The sequence below is a fragment of the Carassius gibelio genome, chromosome B25 (genome assembly GCF_023724105.1).
Source record: "Carassius gibelio isolate Cgi1373 ecotype wild population from Czech Republic chromosome B25, carGib1.2-hapl.c, whole genome shotgun sequence".
NCBI classification, from domain to species: Eukaryota; Metazoa; Chordata; class Actinopteri; order Cypriniformes; family Cyprinidae; genus Carassius; species Carassius gibelio.
Genome location: NC_068420.1, coordinates 14,039,923 through 14,067,331, shown reverse-complemented (window position 1 = coordinate 14,067,331; position 27,409 = coordinate 14,039,923). Strand labels below are relative to the sequence as shown.

General features: G+C 37.1%; 3 protein-coding genes across 4 annotated transcripts; all 3 read right to left on the bottom strand.

Annotated features, from left to right (window-relative positions):
• Positions 1-243: 243 nt before the first annotated feature.
• On the bottom strand, positions 244-2,884 carry LOC128014320 (cytochrome c oxidase subunit 5A, mitochondrial). The gene is made up of 5 exons (XM_052597796.1): positions 2,716-2,884; positions 1,541-1,657; positions 800-921; positions 519-647; positions 244-393 (listed from the first exon to the last, which is right to left on the bottom strand). Exons 1-4 carry the CDS (start codon positions 2,786-2,788, stop codon positions 534-536), a joined length of 426 nt encoding a protein of 141 aa, XP_052453756.1. The 5' UTR covers positions 2,789-2,884; the 3' UTR covers positions 244-393; positions 519-533.
• Positions 2,885-3,863: 979 nt separating this feature from the next.
• On the bottom strand, positions 3,864-6,940 carry rpp25a (ribonuclease P and MRP subunit p25, a). Its single transcript, XM_052598197.1, has 2 exons — positions 5,986-6,940; positions 3,864-5,305 (listed from the first exon to the last, which is right to left on the bottom strand). The coding sequence occupies exon 2, from the start codon at positions 4,946-4,948 to the stop codon at positions 4,226-4,228; it is 723 nt and encodes a 240-aa protein (XP_052454157.1). The 5' UTR covers positions 4,949-5,305; positions 5,986-6,940; the 3' UTR covers positions 3,864-4,225.
• A 3,454-nt stretch (positions 6,941-10,394) lies between these two features.
• On the bottom strand, positions 10,395-20,607 carry parp6b (poly (ADP-ribose) polymerase family, member 6b). Of its 2 annotated transcripts, none has more exons than XM_052598241.1 (23): positions 20,479-20,607; positions 19,804-19,974; positions 19,478-19,555; positions 18,265-18,359; positions 18,025-18,085; positions 17,827-17,917; positions 17,687-17,753; positions 17,444-17,593; positions 17,228-17,366; positions 16,819-16,950; positions 16,521-16,616; positions 16,336-16,428; positions 16,096-16,221; positions 15,929-15,994; positions 13,552-13,619; positions 13,414-13,462; positions 13,214-13,326; positions 13,061-13,133; positions 12,903-12,972; positions 11,886-11,965; positions 11,606-11,669; positions 11,392-11,476; positions 10,395-11,290 (listed from the first exon to the last, which is right to left on the bottom strand). In XM_052598241.1, exons 2-23 carry the CDS (start codon positions 19,846-19,848, stop codon positions 11,194-11,196), a joined length of 1,938 nt encoding a protein of 645 aa, XP_052454201.1. In that variant the 5' UTR covers positions 19,849-19,974; positions 20,479-20,607; the 3' UTR covers positions 10,395-11,193. The 2 variants fall into 2 exon arrangements, with proteins under 2 accessions (XP_052454201.1, XP_052454200.1); XM_052598240.1 differs by having other exon boundaries at positions 20,338-20,584.
• Between the last annotated feature and the right edge of the window lie 6,802 nt (positions 20,608-27,409).

The window sequence follows — 27,409 nt, the reverse complement described above, 5'->3', positions numbered from 1 at the left end:
ACTTGACTTTTATAATTCTACTTACCTATAGCTGTTAATCGAACAGAAGTCTCGCAAATTCACAGGTAAAATAGTTCGCTTTTTTATTGAATTACAAATAAAACAATTCAGTACATGTAACAGAAATAGTTTTCCATTTGGAAAGATTAGTAGGATAGATTTTTCACTGTTAAGATTGATTTAAAAAAAAAATGAATACAAGTTTGAAGCAAAGTCTGAGGCATCAGAGTAAACAAGACTGAGTAAAGATAAATCTCCCTTTATTAGGCCCATCAATATTTTACAAGCAAAAGAACATAATAAAGGGCAGTTAAATATAACACAAACACCACGACACGAGGCAAAGACTTCAAGTACAGTGGTCTACTCAGTCCAGAGAAGAGCAGCAGTCTCCTGGAAGAACAGAAAAGATGCAATGGACGTTAAATTAGCTAAGGAAACATACATCTTGGACTTGCTAACAGGTTGAATTAGGTTCTTTTTTATAAAAAAATAAATAAATGCATGCTGATCCTCACCACAATCTCAGATGTCTATGCTTTGTCGATGCCAAGCTCCTCAGGTGTAGGGATGCCAAGCTCACTGAGGGCAGGCGACAGCTCTTGAAGAACGTAGGGGTAGATTTCTTTATGTGGGCCAGATTTGTCCTGTGTAAATTAATATAATAAATAGAGTATAATTTAAATTCTAAATTATTTTTTTCCAGGACAAAAATCATGTTTATTAATGCAGCTTCAAGACACGAATTAAATAATGTCACTGTGGAATATTCTGCTATAGTCCTGAGAGTTATACGGACCTTGACTGCCTCGAGGATGCGGATGGCACTGGCCAGATCGTTTAGCCTGCGACACGCTCTCAGAGCTGCCTCCAGGATCTTTGGCTCAGGTACCAAGTCATAACCGATCAAAGTGTTCATTCCTGAAATGAAACAAAGGGGACATACATTTAGTCCATGGTCAGCTTGACTTTTCTTCCTTGATGCAAATGAAAACCGACTTCCTTGTTCCAAAGATTTTGACAGATTAATGATAAACAGACTGTCATACATTTTTGAAGAAGTGATACTAACGGATCAAACTAAACCAGCTTTACAGGTTAGCAAACACTAAAAAAAAACAGAAACACTGTTGTTACTGATGGAAACGGTCTGTCTATTCATGCATTACAGATAATACATAAGAGACATAAATATGAATACATTTAAATTTAAAACAGTACGAGTGTTAAAAAAAAAAAATATATATATATTCTTTATTCTATTCTATAATCCTTCTATTCTTAATTCTCTATAATAATAATATTATTATTTTTATTATATACATTTTCAGAAAAAAGGGGGACCAAACAACAAACAAAACATTTCAGGAAATATAAATTACTACAGGACTAAATGTACTGTTCAGATTCAAGAGGATTTTAATGAAAACGTATTGCCACTAAAATAAATTTATGAGGATAAATTCTCACTTCAGAAGCTCAGCAGTCAAATGCACAGCTGCTGATTCAATAACAAGGTCAAAGCGCCGCCGTCACCCACCTTTCCTCAGCTCCCAAGCATCGATGTCTGGCTTGTTGAAGTAAGTGACCCAGCGGGCATCAAACTCTTCATCTGTCTCCTGTTTGCCATGGGAATAAGAACGAGCAGCTACTGAAGCTGTGGAAGAGAAAGACCAGAGACCATCAGAAGAGACTATAAGCAAAAATGATTCACTATCAGCCTTAGAGAATGACACCCAGACAAACACTTTGACTTTATCACAGCCAAAGTACTTCCAGGAAGTGCTGTAGGCGTAAAACAGCCATAAATCTCCTTATAAGACTCTAATAATTTCATCTGTGTATCAGTGTTGTTCAAAAACAATTTATAGTGCAGTTAAGTTTTGCATACAGGCCTTGTTCCAGTTGGACCTGGTCCAGTGCTCTTGTTTGACTGGTACATGGTCAGTTGGGGGGAGTATTATTTAAGATAACGCTTAACTATCTGATAACAAGAAGTTCAACTGCTATTCCAAAAATGAGACCGATAACAAAAAAACATGCAAACCAGATGTTTGTATGTTCATAAAGTGAAGTGTATACTGATGACACCTCATTTGCATATGTGGTGTGGGTTTTCTGTCAGTGCACGGTCGTAGTAGTCATTCTGGCTGATAGTATTAAAGCAATATGAATGTATGCGCGGTCTTCATAGATGCAACCCCGCGGCGCACGTAGTCATGCCCTTTATGATGAAACTGCTGCAGAAGAGTATTTGTAAACCCCCACAGCCTGATTGAAGAGCTGTCAAAACCCGCGTATGTATGTAACGTTACTGGACTGAAATTAGCGTTAGCGGTTTCAGTGAAACGTCAACCTGACCGAAAGATGTGTAAATCTGGGATGTGTTCAGATTGAGAGGCGCGTTTCCTCCTCGCGCTGGGCCCAAGCCTCACTCTAGCGGGTCACTACAAGGACAACGAGAGAAAACATGCACAAGACTTCAGAAATGAATGGGGAAACGTGATTTGCGATATGGAAATGCTCTTATACAGACGATAACGTAGCGTGTGATATCCTTTTTGAGGGGCATAGTCTTTCCTGCAAGGCCCCGGCGCGGCTTTGGTTAGCTTGTGTGCTAAGCTAAGTTAAGTTCAAGGTGCTTCCGTTAAATTCATCCCTTATTGTAGTTTTTCAATCAGCGGTTTGTTGATTAATGGCAAATTGTGTATTTACCTGTATATTGTGGCCGTGACCTTGTTAAACTCCGAGCACCGGAGACTGAGAGTCGAAGGGCGGCTCTGAACATAATGCGGTTCACCGGACTCACGCTCAGTTCGGACTGAAGAACGATGGGCTCGTGCTGCCGACGCTAGTTAAACTAGCCGACCTGCTAACACGCGACTGGCGTGTGACTGCGCATGCGCAGGTGCTTGCCAATTCCTGCAGAGACCTATACTTGAGTATGGACGGACTCTGGCTGCTCGTGGTGATGTGTAGCGAGGGCGTCTGATAAAGATGATTATAAAACAGCATGAAGGACAAAATATATATTTCTGTGTTGTATAAAAATGTATACACAGGTATTCTCTATGAGCGGCATGCAGTATGAGCACAGTTATATTTAACTGTCTTTCTGTATAATATGCATTAATAAATGTTTGATTTAATTATTGATTAATATATTTAAATTGATATTTAACAATATATTACACAACAACTTATAAATAAAACATCAAAAATCTATTCCATATCTATTCCAAGAAACACACATGTAGTTCGTCATCATTCATGATTTAGGGCATTATTAGTAGACAATATTAGTACAATGTTGTGCCATTATTATCATATAAATATGAACACTGAAATATTAGTGCTTGATATAGATAAAAAAGTAAATCTTTCGTCTTTTATTGAAAAGTTAACGAGAAAACTGCCATAGTTTTGAGTTTCTAACCCTAAATGTGAATTTCATTTAAAGATAATAGTAACAAGCAAGTGTTTGCAAAATAGTTGCTTTTACCAGCAGGGAGCAGTATTACATTTCATAAAGGGAAATAGGGTTATTATAGTTAACAAAAACTAAAACAAAAAATCTTTAAAAAACGTTATACACACACACACACACACACACACACACACATTATATCATTAATTTAAAGTAATAAATAAATAAAAAAATAAATAAAAAATAACGCTTTTATTTCATAATTTCATTTAATTGCCAATGAAAACATTTCTAATTTAATTTAATGTACTAAAGTAACAAAATAAATAAATAAATAAATAAATAAATATAAAATACATAAAATATTATATATATATTGACAAAAAAATTGAAAACTAATAAAAATGAAAAAAACAATTATTTAAATTCTTTAAAAAAAATAATTAATTGGACAAAATAGAAATATTAATAGAAACTATGAAAGTATCCTAATTACTTGGATAAAACCAAAAGCATAACAGAAAATATGAAAAACATTGGGTAAAAAAAATAAAAAATAATAATTACATTAAATAAAGAATGAAGTGAATCAGTGTGAGAAATAGCCAAACATAAATAATTAGGATTTGTATTTTATTGTCATTTAATTACACACTATGAAGTAATACTAAATAATCACTTGATCATGCATTTTATTACTCAGATTATACTTTCACATTTGTTGCATCCCGATATGGCCTAATTTATTAAGCAAGTTATAAATACACACACACACACACACAAACACACACACAACATTTATATGAATTCCTCCCTTTTATAGTAACGTTTTTTCACTGGTTCCAGAGCTGGACTTTCTCCCTGTCCCAGAGCAGCTCTCTTAAGACTGGGAAGATCATGAGAACAAGGACTCGCTGGTCTCTTTTCTGTCTTTCCAGCCCCCTTTGGTCCGTCTGGCAATTTGCTTTCCTCTGAGAGAGTGTTTATTTCGACTGGAGGCTGGTATCCCGGCTCCTGTGGGTCCAGCGGATCTTTGGACAGAAGAATACAGATGGAAGGAAGAGTTCTGTGTACGGTCATCTGAAGCGGGCCGCTCTCCTGGCTCTCCCACACCTCAGTCACTGTCCTGTACTGGAGCTTTGACAGCTGGTGTAAACCCTGCACCTTGCGTTTCATTATCTCTGCACAGGTGATGGTTTTGGTCACGGCCCGTCCCGTCCCGCTGAACACGACCTGCGATGCTGGAGCCCTGTGTCCGTCACCTTGAATTCGAGACATGGCAAAACCCAAAAGGTTCCTGATCTTGCTCCCTTCCTTCACACGCATTTCCAGCACCTCAGATGACAGTCCTGGGATTGGACATGGGATTGGTTCTCCAGTGGAACGGATCTTCCTGAATCCACCTTGCTTTTGTTTGCTAGAAGATCCAGGACGGTTTGTGGCACTGAGTTGAGAGGGTTGGACAAATGTGGTGTAGTTAGACTGTGTGCTGTCATGAAGCTCTCGGCTCGGCATAAACATATTTATAGGATGTTTTATATGTTATTCAGGCAGCAGAACTTCGTACCACTTGATTATATTTCCCAGAACTGTGGACTTTTTACCTTCAAGAAGTTGTGATACATTATGTGGCTTTCCAGCATTAAAAAATTGCACAGACGTGAGGGAAACCGAATGAAAAATTTGTGTGATTCCCAAAGCTCTGAACTGAATGACAAGCTGTCATTTACTTTATACTCTCTGGCCGTTGACATGAAGGAAAGAAAAAAAGTCTGTTCTGTAAATCGAGCAAATTCATCAAAGCTGAAAGTGCTGAGAATCAGCAATTTCTCAGTCACTACCTTTGAAGCATATATTTCCGTCTTCGTGAGAAGGGAGCTGTAACCAAACAAGGCAAAAAGACGATGAGTTCAGAGACAGAACCGTGCTTTAAAGCCAACAAGCTTGGTTTGGTCAAAATAAAACATTATTTGAACTTTTAACTCAAGTCAGCATTTAGTTTATGGATGCAACCAAGTGTAGGACAGCCAAACGTATTCAAATTAAATTAAATTAAAATAAAATACCAATCTATTTAATAATAATAATAATAATAATAATACTAAAATAAAACTTGAATAAAAATAAAATAATTTTTTTATATATATAAAGTAAGTTATAAATAATATGTAAATGTATATTACACACAAAAAATAAACGAACATTAAAACATTATATACACATTGAAATAAAAAAATCATATAATAATAATAATAATAATAATAAAACCCAAGTGTATTTAAATATGCCCACAAATAAAATACAAAGAATAAAATATTAAATAATAAAAAGCCCAATGTGTTTACAAATCCAATTAAAATAAAATAAAACAGTACACACACACAACACATATTTAATTACACACCAATAAAATAAATATAATGAATGCATAATGTATTAAATACACTATTACATATTAAATAAATAAATAAAATAAAATAAAATGCAAGACAACTTTATGGAACCTGCACAAATTAATGCCAAACAGTTTTAGAAAAATCTTTCAATGTTGCATTTACCCTTTTGCTCTTAAGAATTCCCGTAGAGTTCCGCCGTAAGGTGAAGTTCTGCGCTGCGTCGTAACCTTGATATCTGGCCATAATCTGAGACCTTTCGCATATTTACTCTTAAATGGTGCTTGCCACTCTCCAGAATGCACTGAAGACCCAATCTGAGGCTTGTGAGGGACACAGAGAGGGAGGGGCCGAGAGCCTAAGCATCTCTTAAAGGAACAGTCGCTGTGTCTTGCAAATGCTCTGTATAGGATTTCATCGAAATTTCATCCTGGCGAATGCTTTCCCGATTCCCCCCTTTAAAATTCTCAGTGTTAATGAAGTGCTGTCAATCAGCGCGTGTCTGTGGCTGATTAACATGCGTGACTGATTAAAGCTGAGAGTTTAAAAACACATCATCCCATGCATGAAGGCACAATGCAGCCAGTAAACAATTATCTCATATAGCACAGTTGACTTATGCCAGGCATCTGCTTTTAAATATGGCTTTGGGCCAACTTATTAAATTATGTTTGCATATAAAACTTGCATGCTGAATTGATACTGCACACATAAATGTAGGTCAAGAAACTGTCATTTACAGAGCAGGAATTCATTGTTGTCCGAAGGTGGCTGTTTCGTCAGGTCTATTTCTGCATCTTCTCCCACTGTGGCTGCCGAGCGCTCTTGAAGTGTTAGAGCCCCGAGGCTGTGATTTCAATCAGAGAAGAAGGCCATGCGGTTCTGCTTGACAAAATACACAGTCTGTATCCTGAAGGGGAGCATCCAACATTCTAGAGACTGGGGTGACAGAAGGCAAGGCAAGCTTTTGTTCAATGAGACGAAGAGCACAATTATTGTCTGTAAAAATGTACTGTGATATGCCTTTTATATGCAGTTGGAATAACGGAGGGCCATGGGATGCTTTAAAGTTCATCATAAGTTGCTTTTCCTGCAGCCATGGTCAGTATGAACATATAGACAAAGCACAAAAACAAAGGAGCATCAGTAAAACAACACTAAAAATAAAAAAAATGAATATTTATGACATAATATCATATTCAACATCAAACACTCCACTGATACACATAACTGACAATAAAATTATAGAAATAAAGCTTTAATATATTTATATTAGATTAGATCAAATTAGATTTGGTAAAAAGTATTTATAATATTTTATAATCATATTAAAATAGTAAATATTAATAATTTGAAATGACATAAATTAAAAATGAATACTTTAATAAAAAATAATAAAACATTTGTGTGTGTGTAAGAAACTATTTAAGGAACACAGCATATTAAAAATTACTTTTCAGAAACTTTTTTGCTGAAGATTTAATGTAACTATATATATATATATATATATATATATATATATATAACGTGCTGTGTGATATTATTTTATTGTTTTACTAAACCATATTTTGCTTGATTATCCCTCTTGTGGCTTTAGGTTTTTTCGCCCCTAACTGAAATTATGCCTTTTAAATTCGGATATTGATAATATTGAAGTAAAAAATTCTAGACAGCCCTAATTCATAACACACAAGCACAGGGAGGCATTGCTGTAAACTGATGCAATGTAGATGCAATCTGAAGCTGAAAACTCAGCTTCGCCATTACAAGAACTACACAGGAATCACACACACACACACACACACACACACACACATATATATACAATTTTGTTATTATTAAACAAGAACTTGATGATTCTTTTGGGTATGTTTTTCTCCATAATTAATAATATAAAAATAATGTATAAAATAATAATTTAACTTACTGTAAAATATTACAAATTTTAAAAGTATATCTGTTTAATATTTAATAATTTTATATTAAACACTACAATATACATAACTGATAACAAAAATAAGAAATATACCTTAAATTAAAAATATATACACAAATATACATATATATTCTTATAAAATATTTTATAATGTTAACTTGTAAGAAACGATTTGATCAAATTTAACAGTATTAAAATTACAAATCTAAATACTACAAAGTATAAATTACTGCAAACCTTTATTACTAATGATTTAATATGTATGAAGTAAGTAAAATATTGTTAATATACTACACTGAAGTATATTAATAAAATAAAATATATGCCTTTTACATTTGCTTTTTACAAGCACAATTTACTTGTAGAAATTCAATGCATGATATTAATATTAATGCTAAATGCAAATTTATAATTAATAGTGGAAATATTAAAAAGAAGTAATATAAATATATATTAAATATAATAATAATAATAATAACATTTACAATATTTTTATGGATTTTAGATTTTTCCTGTAGCATTGTCTACATTGTTTTACAGTGTGCACATGATCTTAAGTGTGTTTATCTGAAGAGTGGACACATTTTAGTGATGTTAGGGATGCTTTAAGATCTGCTGGTAAGACTGGGCCTTTCAAGTGCACTTTCAAACCAGACGCTCTTATTTTAGCAAGCTCCCAGAACAGATAAAAGCCAAGATGTTGCCAATTACTGTTTCAATTACTTTATCAATCTCCATAGACGACACACTCTCACAGCCGTTATCTGCCCGACAACAGAAACCCAGCCGCAGGGCCTCTCGAGCGCATTTCTTTGGAAGTCTTACTAATTTAATTAAAGGGAAATTAGGTCTCAAAGAGGAGCTCTGCAGATTACAACACCCACAGGGAAATGAAGGCAGAATGAAGTTTGTTTAATGGTGTGAGGAGGACTTCACTGAGAACTTTGGTTGAGAAGGCAATCTCGCTCACAAAGGGATGAGAGGCTTTGCTTTTTGCTTCACGTCCGCCGCTGTGGAAGGATAAATTGGGCAGCAGTCGAGAGCATTTCAAAAACAAACTGTAACAGCAAGTTCCTCTGCAGTGAGAAATATGCAAGCTTGAAAACTGCCCGGGTAATTTTCTCGCTGATGAAAAATTGGAAAAGGGCTCCTTCATGCCTCACTTGCATCGTGGAGCGGTTCTCCCTCACGGCTCGGTCCGACTGCTCTTTGAACACTTTCTGCTGAGGCTGTCAGAACGACTCGAGCCGGGCCGGACTGAGGTGTGCTCAGCCGTGATCTGCACTTGTGAAACATTTGTGAGGGTCAAAGCATTCAGACGTTTGCAGAGAAAGATAATAAGCGCACTCAGCCAAGGGGAGAGAGAGTCAAGGAAAAGGGAGGAGAAAGTGGATCATTTATGTCTAGATTAATGAAAGATGTGCTGAGCATAAATCCAATTTGCACATTTCCCGTCGACTAGAAGAAAACTGTTACACTTTAGAGTAAATGATGAGGAAAAATCACACGCACTTATCACACAAAACTGCTTTCGGAAGTCAAAACAACATTTAACCTAGGAGGCCATTTAGTTCAAGTGGATGATCGACATATTAAAGCAGGTGACAAAAACAAAACATCACATATAATATATATAATTATTAATATTATAAATAAATATACATAACAAAATATGTATAATTTTGTTATTCTTAAACAAGAACAATGAACAAGTATGTTTTCGTGACAAATAAATAGATTTTTTAAAAATAAAATAAGGATTAGATTTAGTCCTGATCTTTGAAATCTGTGTCGCATCAATATTTTTATTAATATAATTGTATTTATTGTATTATATACTTAAATATTCCTTAATAATACATGCAATATATATATATATATATATATATATATATATATATATATATATATATATATATATATATTCACACACACACACACACACACACATATATATATATATATATATATATATATATAAGCCTACATACTCTCCTCTTTACTTACGTACTTTATTTATTTACAATTATGGAAATATAAATACATTTATGGGGAGAATTATGGAAATATATCTAGTGTGTAGGCTATATATATATATATATATATATATATATATATATATATATAGCCTACACAATAGATATATTTCCATAATTGCCAACAAATAAAGTAAGTAAGTAAAGAGGAGGGTAAGGGCCGGGGTCTTGGAGCAGATGCGGGCCTCATGTGGAGGTAGCGCACTGTTATGAATTATTATGTGTTTCTGCTTCAGAGGAGAACAAGAAGTGAAATTGTCCTCTGGGACTTCGGTGCCATGCAACACACGATTCTTTTTTTTTTTTTTAGGGGTCGTGACAGATAACAGTATGACAACAATCCTGTATGTGTGCATTTTTACATCATTATGGGAATATATGACATATATTGTTTATATAAAGTAAATTATATTTCTAAGATATGCACCAGCTGTTTAGAGAAAGTTTAGATTTTGATTAAGACACTATTCGGTCCCTACACAAGAGGTTTCCATTGTTAGGGCCGTTATGAAGCACAGGTCATTTTGGTTTTACAGTCATTGTGGGAGCATAATGTCACATTTCATCCATCTTCTGTCATCATTTACAAAGGAACTCATTAGTAACATGCTCTAAATTTATTGAAAAACTGCCTGACATACAAATATAGGCCTTATGAAACCATTACCCTCCTTCAGCTTCGTTTTACATCTTCAGATTGACAAAATCATACATTTCTCATCTGTTATGTGTCGTTTCGTGTCATTTATTGGCAGTCTTCTCCAAGCTTGAAGCTCTCTGAAAAGTAAATGAGAACACGATGCCTTCTAGTGCACAGCACCAAACTTATTAACATTTCATGTTCAGAGGTTTAGGATCCATAACAAGTTACTGGCGTCACAACACTCTCTTTAAACTGAATGAACGGATGGATAGGCTGCATTACACTAGTATACATACATCAAACAGCACTTAATAATGCGGAGTTGTCCATAACGGTGGATGTAAACACTTTAAAATGGCAGGTTTATATAATTATAAGCCTCTTATATTTCATTCCCCAGTTATTTTATTCTATTTTTATTCTCTTAGACAATAGAGACCCCTAGTGGGCAAAATTAAAATTACATGTTTTTTCAACCGCTGTAAATTCAACGCTAATTAACTGCACTTCTCATGACGTGGAAAAAACGTAAAGCAGCGACCATGATGTAGAGACTAAATGAGAAATAAATTATTAGAATGTTTATTAAAAAGTTACAAAACGAGTTTCCCTTCTTACCACGTAAAGACAAACTTGACTGGAGGCTAGCGTCTTCAAAAACACCTAACGTTAGTTTGAGGTAAATCTTTCCCATATTCAGTTCATACGTTCCCTTGGAAAATGTCTCAAAGCAGTCACAGTGGTGAAACGGGTAAAAGTCAGGCCGGTTGACCCCCAGTCACCCGCAATATCTCTTTCTGTATCCGGACGTCCTGTGTGTTGATGTTAGCATCCCCTACCTGGCCGTCCTCGTACCTGAGGAAAGACAGACAAAACGGACAATTATGGGACACATTGTGAGCCAAAAGAGACAGAATTTGTAACAAGACAATTTAATAAAGTGTGAAAATACTCACACAAAAAAGAAGCGTGTGCAGACGTGATCAGAAATCGGGCAAACCCAAATGTTTCCATGTTTCTGTAGGTCTTTGGAAGTTATTACTGTTGAGAGGAATATAAAATGTGTTGACCTTAAAGGAACAGTGCGTAACAAAATGACAACATCCATTTTTAGTGAATGATGAAATAGCTCATTTCAGGTTTGAATGTTATAATTGAATAACCCCTTACCCTCACACAGAGCAACACAGTTTAGATTTCGACTCTGAAGAAACCTTGATTGTGTGGGTCGACACTGCAAATGGGAAATAACACATTTAGCAATGATACATACAATAAAAGATGGTATGTCTTCTTTTACACATTAGTGAAATGAGCACAGCACAGCGTAAGCTTCATATAGCTCTGCTTGTATTGTTTCCAATCAGGATGTCTCATCTAGTCTGATTAACTACACATTGCACCGGTAATACATCCATATCAGTCCAGTCTCTACAGATGGAGTTAATACCTGTAAGACAGTGTTGACCCGGTTGTAGTGCTGTACTAATTCCTCTTTAGTAGGCATGTGGTGCTGTCCCTTTCCCATTCCTGCACACAAATACAGTCTACGGTGAAAACTAATATAACAGTGCTATATGGATAGAAATGAACACTGCAGTAAAACAAATGATTTCAAAAGTTGCACAATCAAATGCTCAAATTTCCTTATAAAAGTAACCTGGCAGTATTGATGAAACTTGAATATATATATATATAAGGGACTTCCTTTTTAAAATATAAAGGCAACTGTTTATTTTAATAGATAAAAATACATTTATATTGTGTGATACTGTAAGACAACATGTTGTGTACGGTAAATGACCTTAAATAACAATAAATATAGATTATATATAGTATGTATATTAGATTTTTCTCAATCTAACCGGAAAAGTGATAATAATAATAATTATTTTTTTATTATGATTAATTTTGTGACCAGTTCTTTAATTCTAAAAAAAGTTACAAAAAACTTATATTAAGTGATTAATCTTATTCTTAGACCTTTTTTTTTTTAAATATTATTAACAACTTTTATTACCAGTTTTTAGAGAAAAATAAATACTGTTATTTATATTTATTGTGATTATTCTCAGAATCTCAGACAAGTATTAGTATTTGTAAAAACTTTAATAATTGATATTTATTGTAATTAATCCAATAATATCTGAACAGTTTTTAGATAAATATGAGGAATAAAACAGTGATAATATCAAATTCATGTTGAAAATAACAGGCTGAATTATCACATCAAACATGTTTAATTAATATCTTAGTTAACATACTAATTTTGACAACTCTAAAAATATGTTACTTTTGTTTTTCTTTCTCTTACATATTTTACGTGGACTGGACCCCAATGGTATTACTGTTATACAACTATGGATTCTGTCCAAAGTGTATCGAAATTGTCTTTGTCTTTCAAAATGTCTAAGCCATGCATGTTTTTTTTAAACGTCGCATCCTATAGATGAGCCCAAAAACTTACCTGAGTATCCAAATGAGATGCTGGAGATGGGGCTGAGGTAGATGCCCTTCCCATAGGCCGCCCCATGCAGCTTGTGTCAAAGAGAACAAGAAGCCAGATTGGCCAAGACAAAACACACTACAGTTCTTCATTCTCCACAATTAGACTAACTGTGGTACCTGCAGTTTCGTGTAGGAGGCGTTTACAAGTCCATTTCGTAGAATAGAGTGCCAGTTTTCAATATGAGAACCACTGAAGACAGAGAACCAGTGATTAGTCAGTAATCATAAAACAGCGATTATGAAAGGATCTCATAGTAAACTGAAACCCACTGAAAAGCGAACGTGCTGCCGTGGAGTTTTCTAGCGGTGCGAAAGCGGGCCTCTTTAGCAGGAGGACTGCTGAGGAGCAGGAACTGATGGGAGGTGTGCATGAACTTCAGCTGCTGTTAGCAAAAAACGGAGGAGTGAAACTGTAAATAAAGGTTTAGTCACGCTGTTATTTGAGAGATAATGTGATCAAACGCCCTTACCCTGCTAGAGGGGAGCTTGACAATGTGAGACCTGTTGCTGGATATAATCCTGAGAAGAAAAAGCAGATTAAGGGTCATTATGATAACAGGAACATAATGAAAACCTGAGAATACTATTAAAGGAAAGAGTTCCCTCACCACTGCAGCAAAGGATGTGCAAGTGGGTCCATCTTGTCCATCTGTTTCTTTATCTCAACATAAGGGCCCTGTAAAATATGAGTTTAGGTGTCACGCATACCCTGGACTAGGACTATGTGTGTAACAATGACGTAGCTATTGTGAGTCGCAGCTCACAATACGTAGCTATTTTTTTCTCACAATTATATGTTTCAAATATCATACAATTCAGACTTTTTTTGAAAGTCAATAGGCCTTTAAACAATTTGGAGGTCAAATTAGCCCCTAGATCCATCTGTATGATTCTTGGCAAACCGAAGACAGAGAAGAATCTCACTAACTCACTGGCGGCAATGTTGGCTTTAAGCAATCTCAGGGGAATCGCTTCAGGGAACCGTGTTGTCGCACCCATCATCGTCAAAATATACAGATGGCTCGATTTAGCCCTCGGCAACGGGCCGAAACAATCGAGAATCAATCTCTCATACGCTTCTCCCATCAGTAGAATTGGTTGTAATGGTGCTAGGGGAATCATTGTTTTAGACTTCTCTGCCAACTGACATACATGACAAGACTGACGAAGTTCTGAAACGCTGGATTTCATACTCGACCAGAAAAAATACATCGAAAGCCTCTTTAAAGTTTTATTGATAACCAGTTGACCTGCGAGCACATTCTTGTGAGCCAATTTTAAAACCTGGTTTCGATAACCAGAGGGAAAAACTATTGAAATAATGTATTCCAGCTAGCCTCAATATTGGAGATACTAGACTTCCACACACACATCAAAATACCATTGCCCCCCACCCCCCCAAAAACCCCTAGCTTAAGGCTTTTCAGCTAGATCAACTGCTTCATCAACACAGTTCCTCAAACTCCGATCAGATTTTTAGGCAGCTGCTAACTGTTCCCTTCCAACTCTTAGAGGACCCAGTTCACTGGTTTGATTTAATTAATCAAACTCTGGAATTGAATTACTCGGAGTAACGAATAACTTGTATTCCTCAAGTTCTGGAGGGGAATTCATAAATGATTTAGACAAGTCAATAACATCTTCAAACTTCCGGCTCTGTGCACGAGTCATTACACAAGCAGGAAAAACTGAGGGGAACAAACTATCATCTCGATAACCACTGGGCTAGAAAAATCATTACCAAGCACAAGACCAAATCCCTCCACAGGCAGCTCTGAACGCATTACCAGCTCAACAACTCCTAAACAAGATCAGAGGTTAGACAAACGGTGTGCAGTGGTAACCTAACACTACCCAGTTCAATGCCACGTACTAGAAAATGGCAGCAGAAAACGGCAATACACTCTCCAATATAATAGACTGGGCAGCACCGGTGTCCCTGAGAATTGTAATTGGTCTTAACTCAGAATCAGCAGGCAAAGACACAAAACAAGACATGAGAAAAGGCTGGTACACAGAAGCAGGACTCATGCTATCACTAACTTGAAAAGGGTTGATAAAAACTACACTTTTAGCTTTCATGGACGAATTTTCATCAGAAATCAAATGACCTGGGTCAAGGCAATAAAAACATACGTGGTTGTCACCTGTACGTTTTGAATCATGCTTGTGGGAACTCTCTGATTTTTGACGACCTGCGCGAAACGAATCAGAAACAGTATCCCCAGCAGGGGATTGGTTTCTACTCTGCCGCACAGAAGGAAAAACTTTTGCAAATTAGCACAAATTATTCTGTATTAACAGTAGCATCAGACAGCTTAGTAACCTTTTTCTCATTTAAGTGCACAACAGTTTTCTCCGGCAAACAACTTTTGAAACTCTATATGAAAAAAAGATGGCACAGTCCGATAGGTCTAACTCAATCTGACCTAATAATATCTTTATCACATGGCACAGCTGATTGGTTCTCTCCTGTATCGGTAGCCAATGAGCTCACTGCTCAACATTTAAATATATGACTAGTGCTTGCTGTAGCAGTTGCAGGGTGCTTCAGAAACCTTCCCCAGCTCCTCCAGTTTTCTGTTCTGAATTAATATCTTGCAATAAGGACTTTTTCCCTGAGAAATGCAAATTATTAACTGGCAACCGTGAATTTACATATTGCATTTTTTTCCTCAGAATTGTTAGTAACTAACTCGCTATTGCAAGTTTACATCTTCCAATTGAAACTTTTCCTTAGAATTCATAGTTTACATCTCACAATTTTGACTTTTAACTCAGAATTTCAAGTTATTAACTGGAAACTGCGAGTATACATCTCACAATTCGGACAGTTTCCTTAGAATTCTGATTTTATATTTCACAATATGGACCTTTTCAATGAGAAATGCAAATTATTAACTCACAGTTGCAAGTTTACATCTCGCAATTCATACTTCTTAGTTTACATCTCAGAATTCTGTTGTCGTTATTTGAATTACTCACTTGTGTTATTTCTCGGATTGATGTAATGCTGTCTAACGCTCTCTGTAGCCGCTCGTAACTTCTTTTCTATAAGTGAAAAATTAATGAAGAAGGATGTAGAGTTGTAAAGATGAAATTTGAAAATTCTAAAATGGATATTTATTAATTTGATCTGATACAGTATCTACCTTAGGATTGAAGGCCAGAGACTTGGGGTCATGAGGGTCAACAACAGAGGGGTAAGGGTCAAAGATGATGCTTTTACGGGCAGATTCAAGTGCAGCACGACACATTGCTACCAGCAGGTCCACTACCTGTACAAACACATGAAATATTATATAAAATACCAATCTTATATAAAGATCATATACAAACAATAGAGGTCTCTGGTATTTTTTCATTTAACAATATAATTGTGTGTGGGATACCTCAGCTCCTGTAGCTACGTCTTCTGCAGCTCCTGACATGACACCCAGAGTATTGAAGGAGAACACGCACAGTTCTCTCGTACAAACAGCAGGCTGAACAATACACATACACAAAAGAAACTAAGATGATAGTTTTATGGATTTACTGGTGTTTTTTGATGGAGTTTCTACGAAATCTGTTGTACCTTGAGCATGGATCCATTCTGAAAGACATGCTGTTCATCACAGACAACACAATAATCGTTCAGAGTGGGGATCCTCTGCTCCGAGTACTTCATAACCTAGAGGACGAAAGGTGGATAAATAGGTTGTAATATCATTAAAAGGATTTATAATTATATGAAAGCTAATGAGATGTACGTCGACAGAAACAAGATTGAAGCACAATCAAGTATGCAAATAAATGCAAGAAAGAAGACTACTAATTGCAATTCATTATGCAAATATTCGAAGAGTTTTACATTGAACTCTGTTGAGGTTCACCTGTACGAGGAAGCCATACTCCAGGGTTGGGATGCTCTTGCAGTGAATGAGAGCTTGTGAGGAGAAGAAGAGCTGAATGAGCTGCCTGGTGGTGATGTGCACGGTGGATCTCGAGCTCGGGACGGCCACAGTCTATTGAAACAGCAATCAAACTAAATCAGCATACCAGAAGGATTTCTGAAGGATCAAGTGACACTGAAGACTTGAGCAATGATACTGAAAATTCAGCTTTGACATCACAGGAATTACATTTTAAAATATACTCAAATCGAAACTTAATAAAACTTAATAAATGCAGCCTTAATACGCATAATGACTTATTTTAGCAACAATAAAAAGTCTTACCGACCCCAAAGTCTAAACGATACATGTACACATCATTATAATATATAGGCATGTTCAAACACACTTGTCCAATTGGGCTGGAGGTGTGCAGATCTCCTTTGGTGCAGGACATGGAGCGGCTCATCAAGCGGGTCACTCTTAACTCCTGTCCTGCTGGCCTTGTCTTCACCCCAGGGCCCTGAATCAGAGGAACACTGGAGCACCTGAGGAACAAAAAAAATGACTTCTAATTTTAATATATATCTGATACATTTACTCTCTGGAGTGTTTCGAATCTTACTTGGTTATCGGTGAGAAGATGCTAAGTCCAGCTCTGAACTTCTTGATGGTTCCTCCAGCCTTAAACCAGCTGTGTCGCTTCCTCTGTTGTGCATTCAGGAACTCATTGCTGAGCTGTTTCCACTGATTAGATATAAACGTGCTGAGAATTCTAGGAGAAGACATCAATATTTGTTGGCGTTATCATTACCGAGGCATATGCAGTATGTCACGCTGTACAAAACACAATAGAAAGACTATTTACCTTTTGAGCTGAACCCCGAGGCAGAAACAATCTTTACAAGTTGGCTGGAACACCTCCACAGTGGGTTCTGGAAGAGGTTGAGACGCGTCAGTTGAGTCACTTCCTGTCTTTTGTAACTGAGATAGTCATTTATTACTCACCTGGTCCATCTAGATACTGGGACAGTGAGAAGCGAAGGCGTAGAATGATTGGCTCTGTCCTTGTCACCTTCCATGCTGACGCCACCTCCTCCTGCAAACATATGAAGGGCATGTGAACTTTATGTAAATATGCATATCAGCTTATGTATTTTCAGTGGCCGGTAGCTAAATATATTACAGTATCTGTGGGTCGCTTACATCCAGGAAGCTGACATTAATGTGTAGTTCAATATCGACATCATCAATGGTCTCATACTCCCTGAAATATAGACAGTAGACACAAAGTTTGAGAAGTCAGAGAAGCTTTTTGGGACAATAATCAAAATTACATTAACAAATGATGTAACCCTTATATGCAAGCTCAATTGATTTCCTTTTATTCACACAGTGTGTTAGCATTTCACAGGGTTTGTTGAAGCTTTGTGGCTCTTAATGTACCTGACAGAAACAGCACTTTCAGAATAGATGTCCCTCACTGCACCAACATCGATGTCCAGCTGTGGATGTCGACTCAGGTCAGTGGCATAATGACCCTGCAAACAAACAGGCTTTGCCGTCATAATGAGGAGTCAATTCAGGGTACATTTCATGTCCATTGATGATAATTACACTTTTTCCAACACTTTTTTAATTCACTTAGTGAAAGCATATTATAATCTTATACAATTTGTTTTGTGCATCCCTTGTTTCAGTTTGCTTGAAATTGTGTTGCTGTCCCAGTTTTTTTTTTCTTGAGTAAAACTGATCTATTTTAAATGTATTTTTAAGTTACTACTTCTGTACATTTTTTAGACTGCATTTAAATGTAATTATTTGCAATATATATTATCATGTCATCAAACACTGTCAAATGTTACTGAACCAGTCATTTTATTATCATTAATATATGATACAAAATGTATTTACAATTTTTTTAAAAATTAACAAACAATTATTTTTTTGTTCTTTTATTTGTTTGTTTTAGATTTTTAGATTTAGTTTTAGTCATTTTAGTATTACATCCACCTTCACAACTATTAACTCTATATTTATTTCAATTCATTTTTATTTAATTTCAAGTAATGACATTACTGACTTATGTTTAAGCATTAGTTAATGATAATAACTCCTTACCAAATGAAAAATCTCTGAGGTGGACATTTTGAACCCTATTGCAAGTGCTCTGTAATTTGTTTCTCTCTCAAAATTGAATTTACAATAACCTGTTGACAAAGGGTATATTAACTGACCATCAAAGCACCACTCCATTGGCTTAACCAAACAAAAATAATGTCCCGATTTTTTTTGTTGATTTGCTATTTTTTAACAGGGGACAGACACAGATACTCTTCATTTTGCAAAGAAATCTGAAGCAAGTTCAGGTAATCTGAAAATCTGGAGCCATCTGCTGCTCCTCACACGAGAGAGCCGCCTATAAAGCTACACTAATCCCCTGAAAACCCCACAATGCACTTTGGTAACCCCAATGTATTCTACAATCAGCCACTGTAGTATATAGATAGACAAAACAAACACATAATAGATAAAACACACCTAAACAGATAGATAAAATACAAGAATGAATGAACAAAATTAGCTTAGTTTGCTAATTTAGCAAATAAGCTTGAGGTTAAGCATGTATTTCAAGCAGATTGTTTGGTAATATGCTAACCTGGGCTCCATAGAAGAAATCCTCACCATCGCTGTTGCCATCCGAGTCCTCATCGCTCCAGAATTGCTCACCGATGCTCTGAAAGAGCAATCACAGGTCAATCCCAGCTAATTTTCCCTGTGATGCGCTAATTTATTACCCATCCCCCATTTATTAGACACCGAGTAGCCTTTATAAGTCAGTCTGTAATCCACTCAACGGGGTGACTGTGTCAGTAGGGCAGCCTACATCTTAGATCATCAGCTTGGACTGGCTATATTGTCCATCAAGGCACCTTATTTGGTTTAAGTGGATTAGATAATGGTTAGCATGTGTGATTGTCATACCATGCTGTTCATAGATGCTGCTCTAGTGAGTTTCCTCTGCCACATTCATCCATTCCAGCTAAGTGTGGTTAGGCTAGGCTGATTTGGGACATCAACACAGGTTGAACACAGCCGACGGAAAGGCTACGCTCATTTTCTGGAGTCCATTAGCAAAGTCATCTTCATGGCAACCTGCGACAACACAATGCAAGAAAAGCAAATCATGAAACGTCCATTTAGAGTTCATTTGTGTCACCACATATTGACTCTGCATGTGGGGTACATTACAAAACTCTTATAATGCACTTTAAAGTACTGCATGTGGTGACTTAAATTTGATTTTAAGTACAGCAATTTATTAATATGTATTTTTATATTTATATGTTGACCGACGTCATTTGTCCTTTAATAAACCTGTTGGATGCTTTGATAATGTCTCTGAACAATTAGTAAACAAAAATATGAATAAATAAAACATAATATGACCACAAGAATCCATAAAATATTAAACTAGCTAAACTGCATTGGATCTGCCCTAGTAAATTCCAGTCTTACCTCTTGAAAACAAGGCAGATGCTTTGAATCAGGTCTGTTTGTCATAACCTTAACAAAACATCCCAAAACGCCCCACACCAGGAAGCGTGTATATGTAAAGTGAGTCAGCTGACACAAAGAATCTTCATTAGAAATGTGTACCCCTATTGTCTAGCCGTCCCTGTTTGTCGTCTGGCTCCTCTCATGGGTTGCTTTTCTCGCTGTCTCCGCTGTCTGCTTTCTCCCTGACAACACACGACAGCTCGGGCATGCTCAGTGCGTGCCGCTCGGGTCATGAGACCGGCAGCTGACAGCCAGTGTGCTAGTAGCATGAGGGAGGAGGGGTGAGCAGAAAGACATGCCTGGTAGATCATGGAACAGAAGATCAAACGCAACCCCCTGCGTGTCCATGACCTGATATTTTCATTTTCATCTCTTAATGCATGCTGTGTTATACACCACCTGACTCTGTATGTCAGTCATTTTAATAAAGGGTGAATCTTTTTTAGATTGTGTTGAGTCATGCTTTCTATTCTATATTCTATTCGAATTTGCTCTATTTGTCTGTGTAGTGCTATGTTCTGTTTTATAATATTTTTTTCAATTAAGTTATTGTATGTTGTGTTCTATTCTATTCTGTTGTGTTGTGTTGTGTTGAATTCCATTTAGTGTTTTGTTTTTTTATTTATGTTGAGCTCTATTCTATCTTTTATTCAAATGCGTTCTTTTATAGTGTGTAAAGTTCCATTCTGTTGTGTTCTATTCTATATTCTGCTCTAATTAATTTTATTTATTTTGCAGTGTTTTTTTCTATTCGTTTAATTTATTCAGTCATTTTATGCTGTTATGTTCTGCTCTATTCTATTGCGGTGAGATGAACTCTATTATGTTTTTTTAATCTATTTTGTTTTACTGTTTCATGATGAGTTCGAATCTACTGTTAAATTTCTGTTCTTTTATGGTGTGTTAAGTTTTATTCTGTTGTGTTCTAGCCAGTTGTGTTGAGTTATATTTTCATGCATTAAATTCACTACACATGCATTATTCATTATACATCTATTTATTTTTGCAGTATTTTCTATGTCATGTTTTGTTCTGTTCAGTTATTTTATGCTGTGTTCTGTACTGTTATATTCTATTTTACTCTATTGTGGTGAGTTGAATTTCATTATGTAATATATTTTGTTTTTTTTTCTGTTTGATGTTAAGTTCTACTGTTTTATTTTATATTATTTTACTGTTATTTTATATTTCATATTCTGTTGTGTTCTAGTCTGTTGTGTTGAGTTCTTTTTTATTCTATGCTATTCTTTTTCACGTTTAATTTTATGCTGTGATGTTTTATTTGGGGTGTCTTGTGGAGTTCTGCTCTAATGTTTTAATCTATTCCTTTTTTTATGTTGTGTTAAGCTTATCATGTTGAGTTGTTTTATTCTGTTATGATCTTTTGCAGTAAATTGAATTTCATTCTGTGCTTTGTTAGAATTTGCAATTATATCTTGTCCTGTATTCTGCTGAGTTGTGTGGTGTGGTGTTCTGCTCTTATGATATGTTAAATTCTATTCTATCTTGAGTTGTGTTTTATTGTATTTTGTTCTTCTGTGGTGAGCTGATTTTTATTCTGTGTTCTATTCTGTTCGGTTCTTCTGTGGTTTTTTCACAATTAAAATTTTAAATGTTTAAGACTCTCTTTGATTAGAAAATGTGCGTTCTGACATTCTATTACATAACTGAAGCAGTAATACTAGTTAAAATTCTAAAAATACATTTAAATAATACAGTGTTTTACAAAACAATTATATAATCATTAAACAATAAACGATATGCATAAATAATTAAATACTTTATAAAATAATGAAATAAAATGAATTCTCTTAAATGCCTCAATCTTATGAACCGTTTGTCTTATATCGGTTCTTTGTGGGATGTGTGAAATGGCACATTTGTGCCTGCATATGCACCAGAGACAGCTGAACCTCAATAAAAAAACCAAATTGATCTAAATTTGGCACAACAAACCTTATCTCCCAATGTCTGGAGATATAAAAGAATAGAGGATGTGTCAAACAGAGTTTACTGGAAATATCTACTGTTTGACAAGTGTGCTGGCTGCTGCAGATGTAGATTAAGATTGTGCCTATTGTCCACTAGAGGGAGATAGTGGTTGTCTAACTTATAGAAACATCAACGGAAGAGGGAACAGAACACAGCATAAAATAAATGAATAGAATAAAACGCGAAATAGAAAATACTAAAAAAGAATATATATATATATATATATATATATATATATATATATATATATATATATATATATACAGGTGCTGGTCATATAATTGGAATATCATCGAAAAGTTGATTTATTTCACTAATTCCATTCAAAAAGTTAAACTTGTATATTATATTTATTCATTACACACAGACTGATATATTTCAAATGTTTATTTCTTTTGATGTTTAGAACTGACAACTAAGGAAAATCCAAAATTCAGTATCTCTGAAAATTTGAATATTGTAAAAGGTTCAATATTGAAGACACCTGGTGCCACACTCTAATCAATTAATTAACTCAAAACACCTGCAAAGCCTTTAAATGGTCTCTCAGTCTAGTTCTGTAGGCTACACAATCATGGGGAAGACTGCTGAATTGACAGTTGTCCAAAAGACGACCATTGACATCTTGCACAAGGAGGGCAAGACACAAAAGGTCATTGCAAAAGAGGCTGGCTGTTCACAGAGCTCCGAGCATATTAATAGAGAGGCGAAGGGAAGGAAAAGATGTAGAAAAAAGTGTTCAAGTAATAGGGATAACTGCACCCTGGAGAGGATTGTGAAACAAAACCCATTCAAAAATGTGGGGGAAATTCACAAAGAGTGGACTGCAGCTGGAGTCAGTGCTTCAAGAACCACACAAAGAAGTATACAAGCATGGGTTTCAGCTGTCGCATTCCTTGTGTCAAGCCACTCTTGAACAACAGACAGCATCAGAAGCATCTTGCTTCAAAAAGGACTGGACTGCTGCTTAGTAGTCCAAAGTTATGTTCTCTGATGAAAGTAAATTTTGCATTTCCTTTGGATATCAGGGTCCCAGAGTCTGGAGGAAGAGAGGAGAGCGAGAGGCACACAATCCATGTTGCTTGAGGTCCAGTGTAAAGTTTCAACAGTCAGTGATGGTTTGGGGTGCCATGTAATCTGCTGGTGTTGGTCTACTGTGTTTTCTGATGTCCAAGGAAGTTTTAGTGCACTTCATGCTTCCTGCTGCTGACCAACTTTATGGAGATGCAGATTTCATTTTGCAACAGGACTTGGCACCTGCACAAAGTGCCAAGGCCAGTACCTGGTTTAAGGACCATGGTATCCCTATACTTAATTGGCCAGTTAACTCAACTGAACTGATCTATGGGGTATTGGTAAGAGGAAGATGCGATATGCCAGACCCAACAATGCAGAAGAGCTCAAGGCCACTATCAGAGCAATCTGGGCTCTCATAACACCTGAGCAGTGCCACAGACTGATCGACTCCATGCCATACCGCATTGCTGCAGTAATTCAGGCAAAAGGAGCCCCAACTAAATATTGAGTGCTGTACATGCTCAAACTTTTCATGTTCATACTTTTCAGTTGGCAAAGATTTCTAAAATTCCTTTGGTCTTAAGTTATATTCTAATTTATATAAATAATTAAACTGAGTTTGGGATTTTCCTTAGTTCTCAGTTATAATCATCAAAATTAAAAGAAATAAACATTTGAAATATATCAGTCTGTGTGTAATTAATGAATATAATATACAAGTTTCATTTTTGGAATGGAATTAATGAAATAAATCAGCTTTTTGATGATATTCTAATTATATGATCAGCACCTATATATATATATATATATATATATATATATATATATATATATATATATATATATATATATATATATATATATATATATATATATATATATAAAACTCAACACAATAGGCAGAAGGTACGGAGGAAGCGGCCAATCTCCTGAATCTTCCTCTCTGTCTGCCCTTTAGTCTGGGGATGGTAACCAGAGGACAGACTGATTTGATTGGAGGAGGGTAGGGTTTTGGTTGACCAGGTGATAGGACTGACGATTACCTTCTCAGGAAGTATAGTTTCAGGTTCTTCTAGGCTTTCTTCAGGGGCGTGACACCGGGACAGGGCATCAGCCTTGATGTTTTTGGCCCCTGGGTGGTACGAGATGGAGAAGTTGAAGCGGGTGAAGAATAGAGCCCAGCTGGCCTGTCTTGGATTAAGCCTTTTGGCCATGCATTGATACTTTAGGTAGATAGGTTATTATGGTCCGTGAGAACTAGGAAAGGGTGTTTGGCTCCCTCCAACCAATGCCTCCAGTCCTCCAGGGTCATTTTGATAGCCATTAACTCTCGGTTGCCAATGTCGTAATGAACCTCGGCCGGGTTGAGCTTCCGAGAAAAGAAGGCACATGGATGGAGGCGGCTGGGACTCCCCTGCTGCTGGGACAGGACCGCTCCCACTCCGGTGGTGGAGGCATCGGCTTCGACGATGAAGAGCCGATTGGGATCAGGATGTACTAGGAGTGGAGCGGTAGTAAAAGCTTCTTTGAGAGAGTGGAAGGCCTCCGTGGCGGCTGGGGTCCAGGACAGAGACTTGGGTTTATTACGGAGGAGGCTGGTAAGAGGGTTGGTGATGGAGCCGAGGAATCGTTGGAGTTCTTTGATGGTGGTAGGAGTGGGCCAGTTCTTGACAGTGTTCACCTTCCCCTCGTCCATCCCGATTCCACTGCTATCGATGTTATACCCAAGGAACTGCACTGAGGGCTGATGGAAGGAGCATTTCTCTGCCTTGAGGTATAGGTGGAAGGCCCTCAGGTGTTGCAGGACCTCCACAACATGGCGACGATGTTCTGCTAAGCTCCGGGAGTAAATGAGGATGTCATCAATGTAGATGAGGATGAACTTGTGGAGGAACTCCCGGAGCACCTCAATGTATGAAATCCTGGAATACGGAGGGGGCATTGACAAGTCCATACGGCATCACCAAGTATTCATAGTGGCCTGTAGGGGTGATAAAAGCTATTTTCTACTCGTCCCCCTCATGTATCCGGATGAGGTTTTACGCGCTGCGGAGGTCCAACTTCGTGAACACAGTGGCACCACAGAGATGTTCCAGGGCAGCTGGGACGAGGGGAAGAGGATAACGGAATTTTACAGTTATATTGTTGAGGGCACGGTAATCAATGCAGGGCCGCAAGCCTTTGTCCTTCTTTTCCATGAAGAAAAAGCTGGATGCAGCAGGTGAGGTAGATGGACGGATGTAACCTTGCGCCAGCGCCTCCTTGATGAAGTCCTCCATGACCTTCTCTAGCGGGATGGAAAGTGCATAGATCCTTCTTTTAGGCACTGGTTCACACGGAAGCAGATCGACGGCACAATACCATGGCTGGTGTGGAGGCAGCTTGGAGGCCCGTTTGGGGAAGAATACGTCACTGAAGGGGGCATAACAGGTTGGAATGGAAATAGATTGCTTTTCTACCGGGCTCTCGATGGATGTGGTACAGACAGGTAGAGGTTCCAGGGAGAGTTTGGCTGGAACAGGGAATCCAGTAATACAGCCCTGGAAACAGGAGTTGCCCCACTTCAGGACTTCGCCCATCTTCCATGAGATAACTGAGTTATGCTGCTCCAACCACAGGTGCCATAGTATGACGTCAGTGGTGGATTCCTCCATAACCAGCAGATGGATCTCTTCCTTACGAAGTAGCCCAGTTTGGAGGATTATCGGACCAACACTGTGACGAATGCATTTTCAACTCAATGGTTTACCAGTTATTGTATGGACCCAGTAGGCTGACGGCATTGCCGTGGTAGTGAGCTTGAGCTGACAGCAGAGGGCACCAGAGATGAAGTTGACGCCTGACCCAGAATCGAGGAGGGCGGAAACTGGAAGAGATATGTCAGTAGCAGTAAGTGTCACTATAGTGGTGAGTGGTTTTATTTGATACTTCGAAGGGAGAATGGCACTCACCAAGGGACGAGGAGGACGGACTGGGCATATGGAGATGATATGACCCGGAGATGCACAATAGAGGCAGAGATTCTGGGCCAGCCGTCTTAGCCTTTCAGCAGCCGTGGGTCAGTTAGAGTCGACAAGCATGGGTTCGCTTACTGGTTCTGGGGAGCTGACGGTCTCTGGTCGGCAGAGTGGCGAGTTGGAATACGCCTGGCCCTTGTGCTCTTCGAAGCACAACTGCATACGAGTGGCGAAGGAGATGGAGAGTTGAATGAAGCGTTCGAGCCCGATGGTGTCCTCGTATGCAGCAAGATGCAACCGCACTTGAAGTTTCAATCCCTGATGGTAGATGGTCAGCAAGGCCTGCTCATTTACATTCGTTAGTGGCCGCAAGAGAGGTTAATGTGAATGAATGCACATTAACATTTAGTCCAGAACTGCTGTACATCAATTTCACACGGCCCACACAACGCCTTTGTACTTCCGATTTCTCCCAATATGACGGCAGGAGACTTGTCAGTCAATAAATGGGAAAACAGAGCAACTTACTTTTTTGAAAAAGTAACTCAGATATTTTCTTGTAAATTAAAAAGTAATGCGTTACTTTACTAGTTACTTGAAAAAAAGTAATCTGATTACATAACTTGTGTTACTTGTAATGTATTACCCCCAACAATGTTAAAGATACATCTTGAATTTGCCTAGAAATCCGTTTCAAAACCATCATTGTTAGCGGGCAAAACTGTACGGCCTAATGTAAGAAGCAGTTTTAAAGGTCACCCATACTGTTACCCATCAATCAACATGTCTGCAACACAAGCATGACTTTCTAGTTTGCACACTGAAGGGTAAGTATGTGTAGTGAATTTAATCATACACTAATTATGACAAACATTATTTTGATATATAGGTCTATGCAAAGCATCAGATGATCTGACCTTTCCTACTCTGTGGAAATGGCATACAGAATAGGCAACAAATCAAAAAAGCAGCTCTTCTATCATAGGCACCAAAGTTTCAGCTGTAGGCCTTGAGCTATTATTAGTACTCCAGATGCCTGTAATGGCTGGTATTTATGAAATTAC

What these genes read in the sequence shown, in the direction of transcription:
- LOC128014320 (XM_052597796.1), bottom strand. Translation starts at nt 2,788, where the DNA reads ATGTTCAGAGCCGCCCTTCGACTCTCAGTCTCCGGTGCTCGGAGTTTA. An exon ending in TGCTTGGGAGCTGAGGAAAG is followed by an intron (nt 922 to 1,540) that starts GTGGGTGACGGC and finishes GTTTCATTTCAG; the next exon opens with GAATGAACACTTTGATCGGT. An exon ending in GCATCCTCGAGGCAGTCAAG is followed by an intron (nt 648 to 799) that starts GTCCGTATAACT and finishes TAATTTACACAG; the next exon opens with GACAAATCTGGCCCACATAA.
- rpp25a (XM_052598197.1), bottom strand. Translation starts at nt 4,948, where the DNA reads ATGTTTATGCCGAGCCGAGAGCTTCATGACAGCACACAGTCTAACTAC.
- parp6b (XM_052598241.1), bottom strand. Translation starts at nt 19,848, where the DNA reads ATGTGGCAGAGGAAACTCACTAGAGCAGCATCTATGAACAGCATG. An exon ending in GCACATCCTTTGCTGCAGTG is followed by an intron (nt 13,463 to 13,551) that starts GTGAGGGAACTC and finishes TTTTCTTCTCAG; the next exon opens with GATTATATCCAGCAACAGGT. An exon ending in CCTCCTACACGAAACTGCAG is followed by an intron (nt 12,973 to 13,060) that starts GTACCACAGTTA and finishes CTTTGACACAAG; the next exon opens with CTGCATGGGGCGGCCTATGG.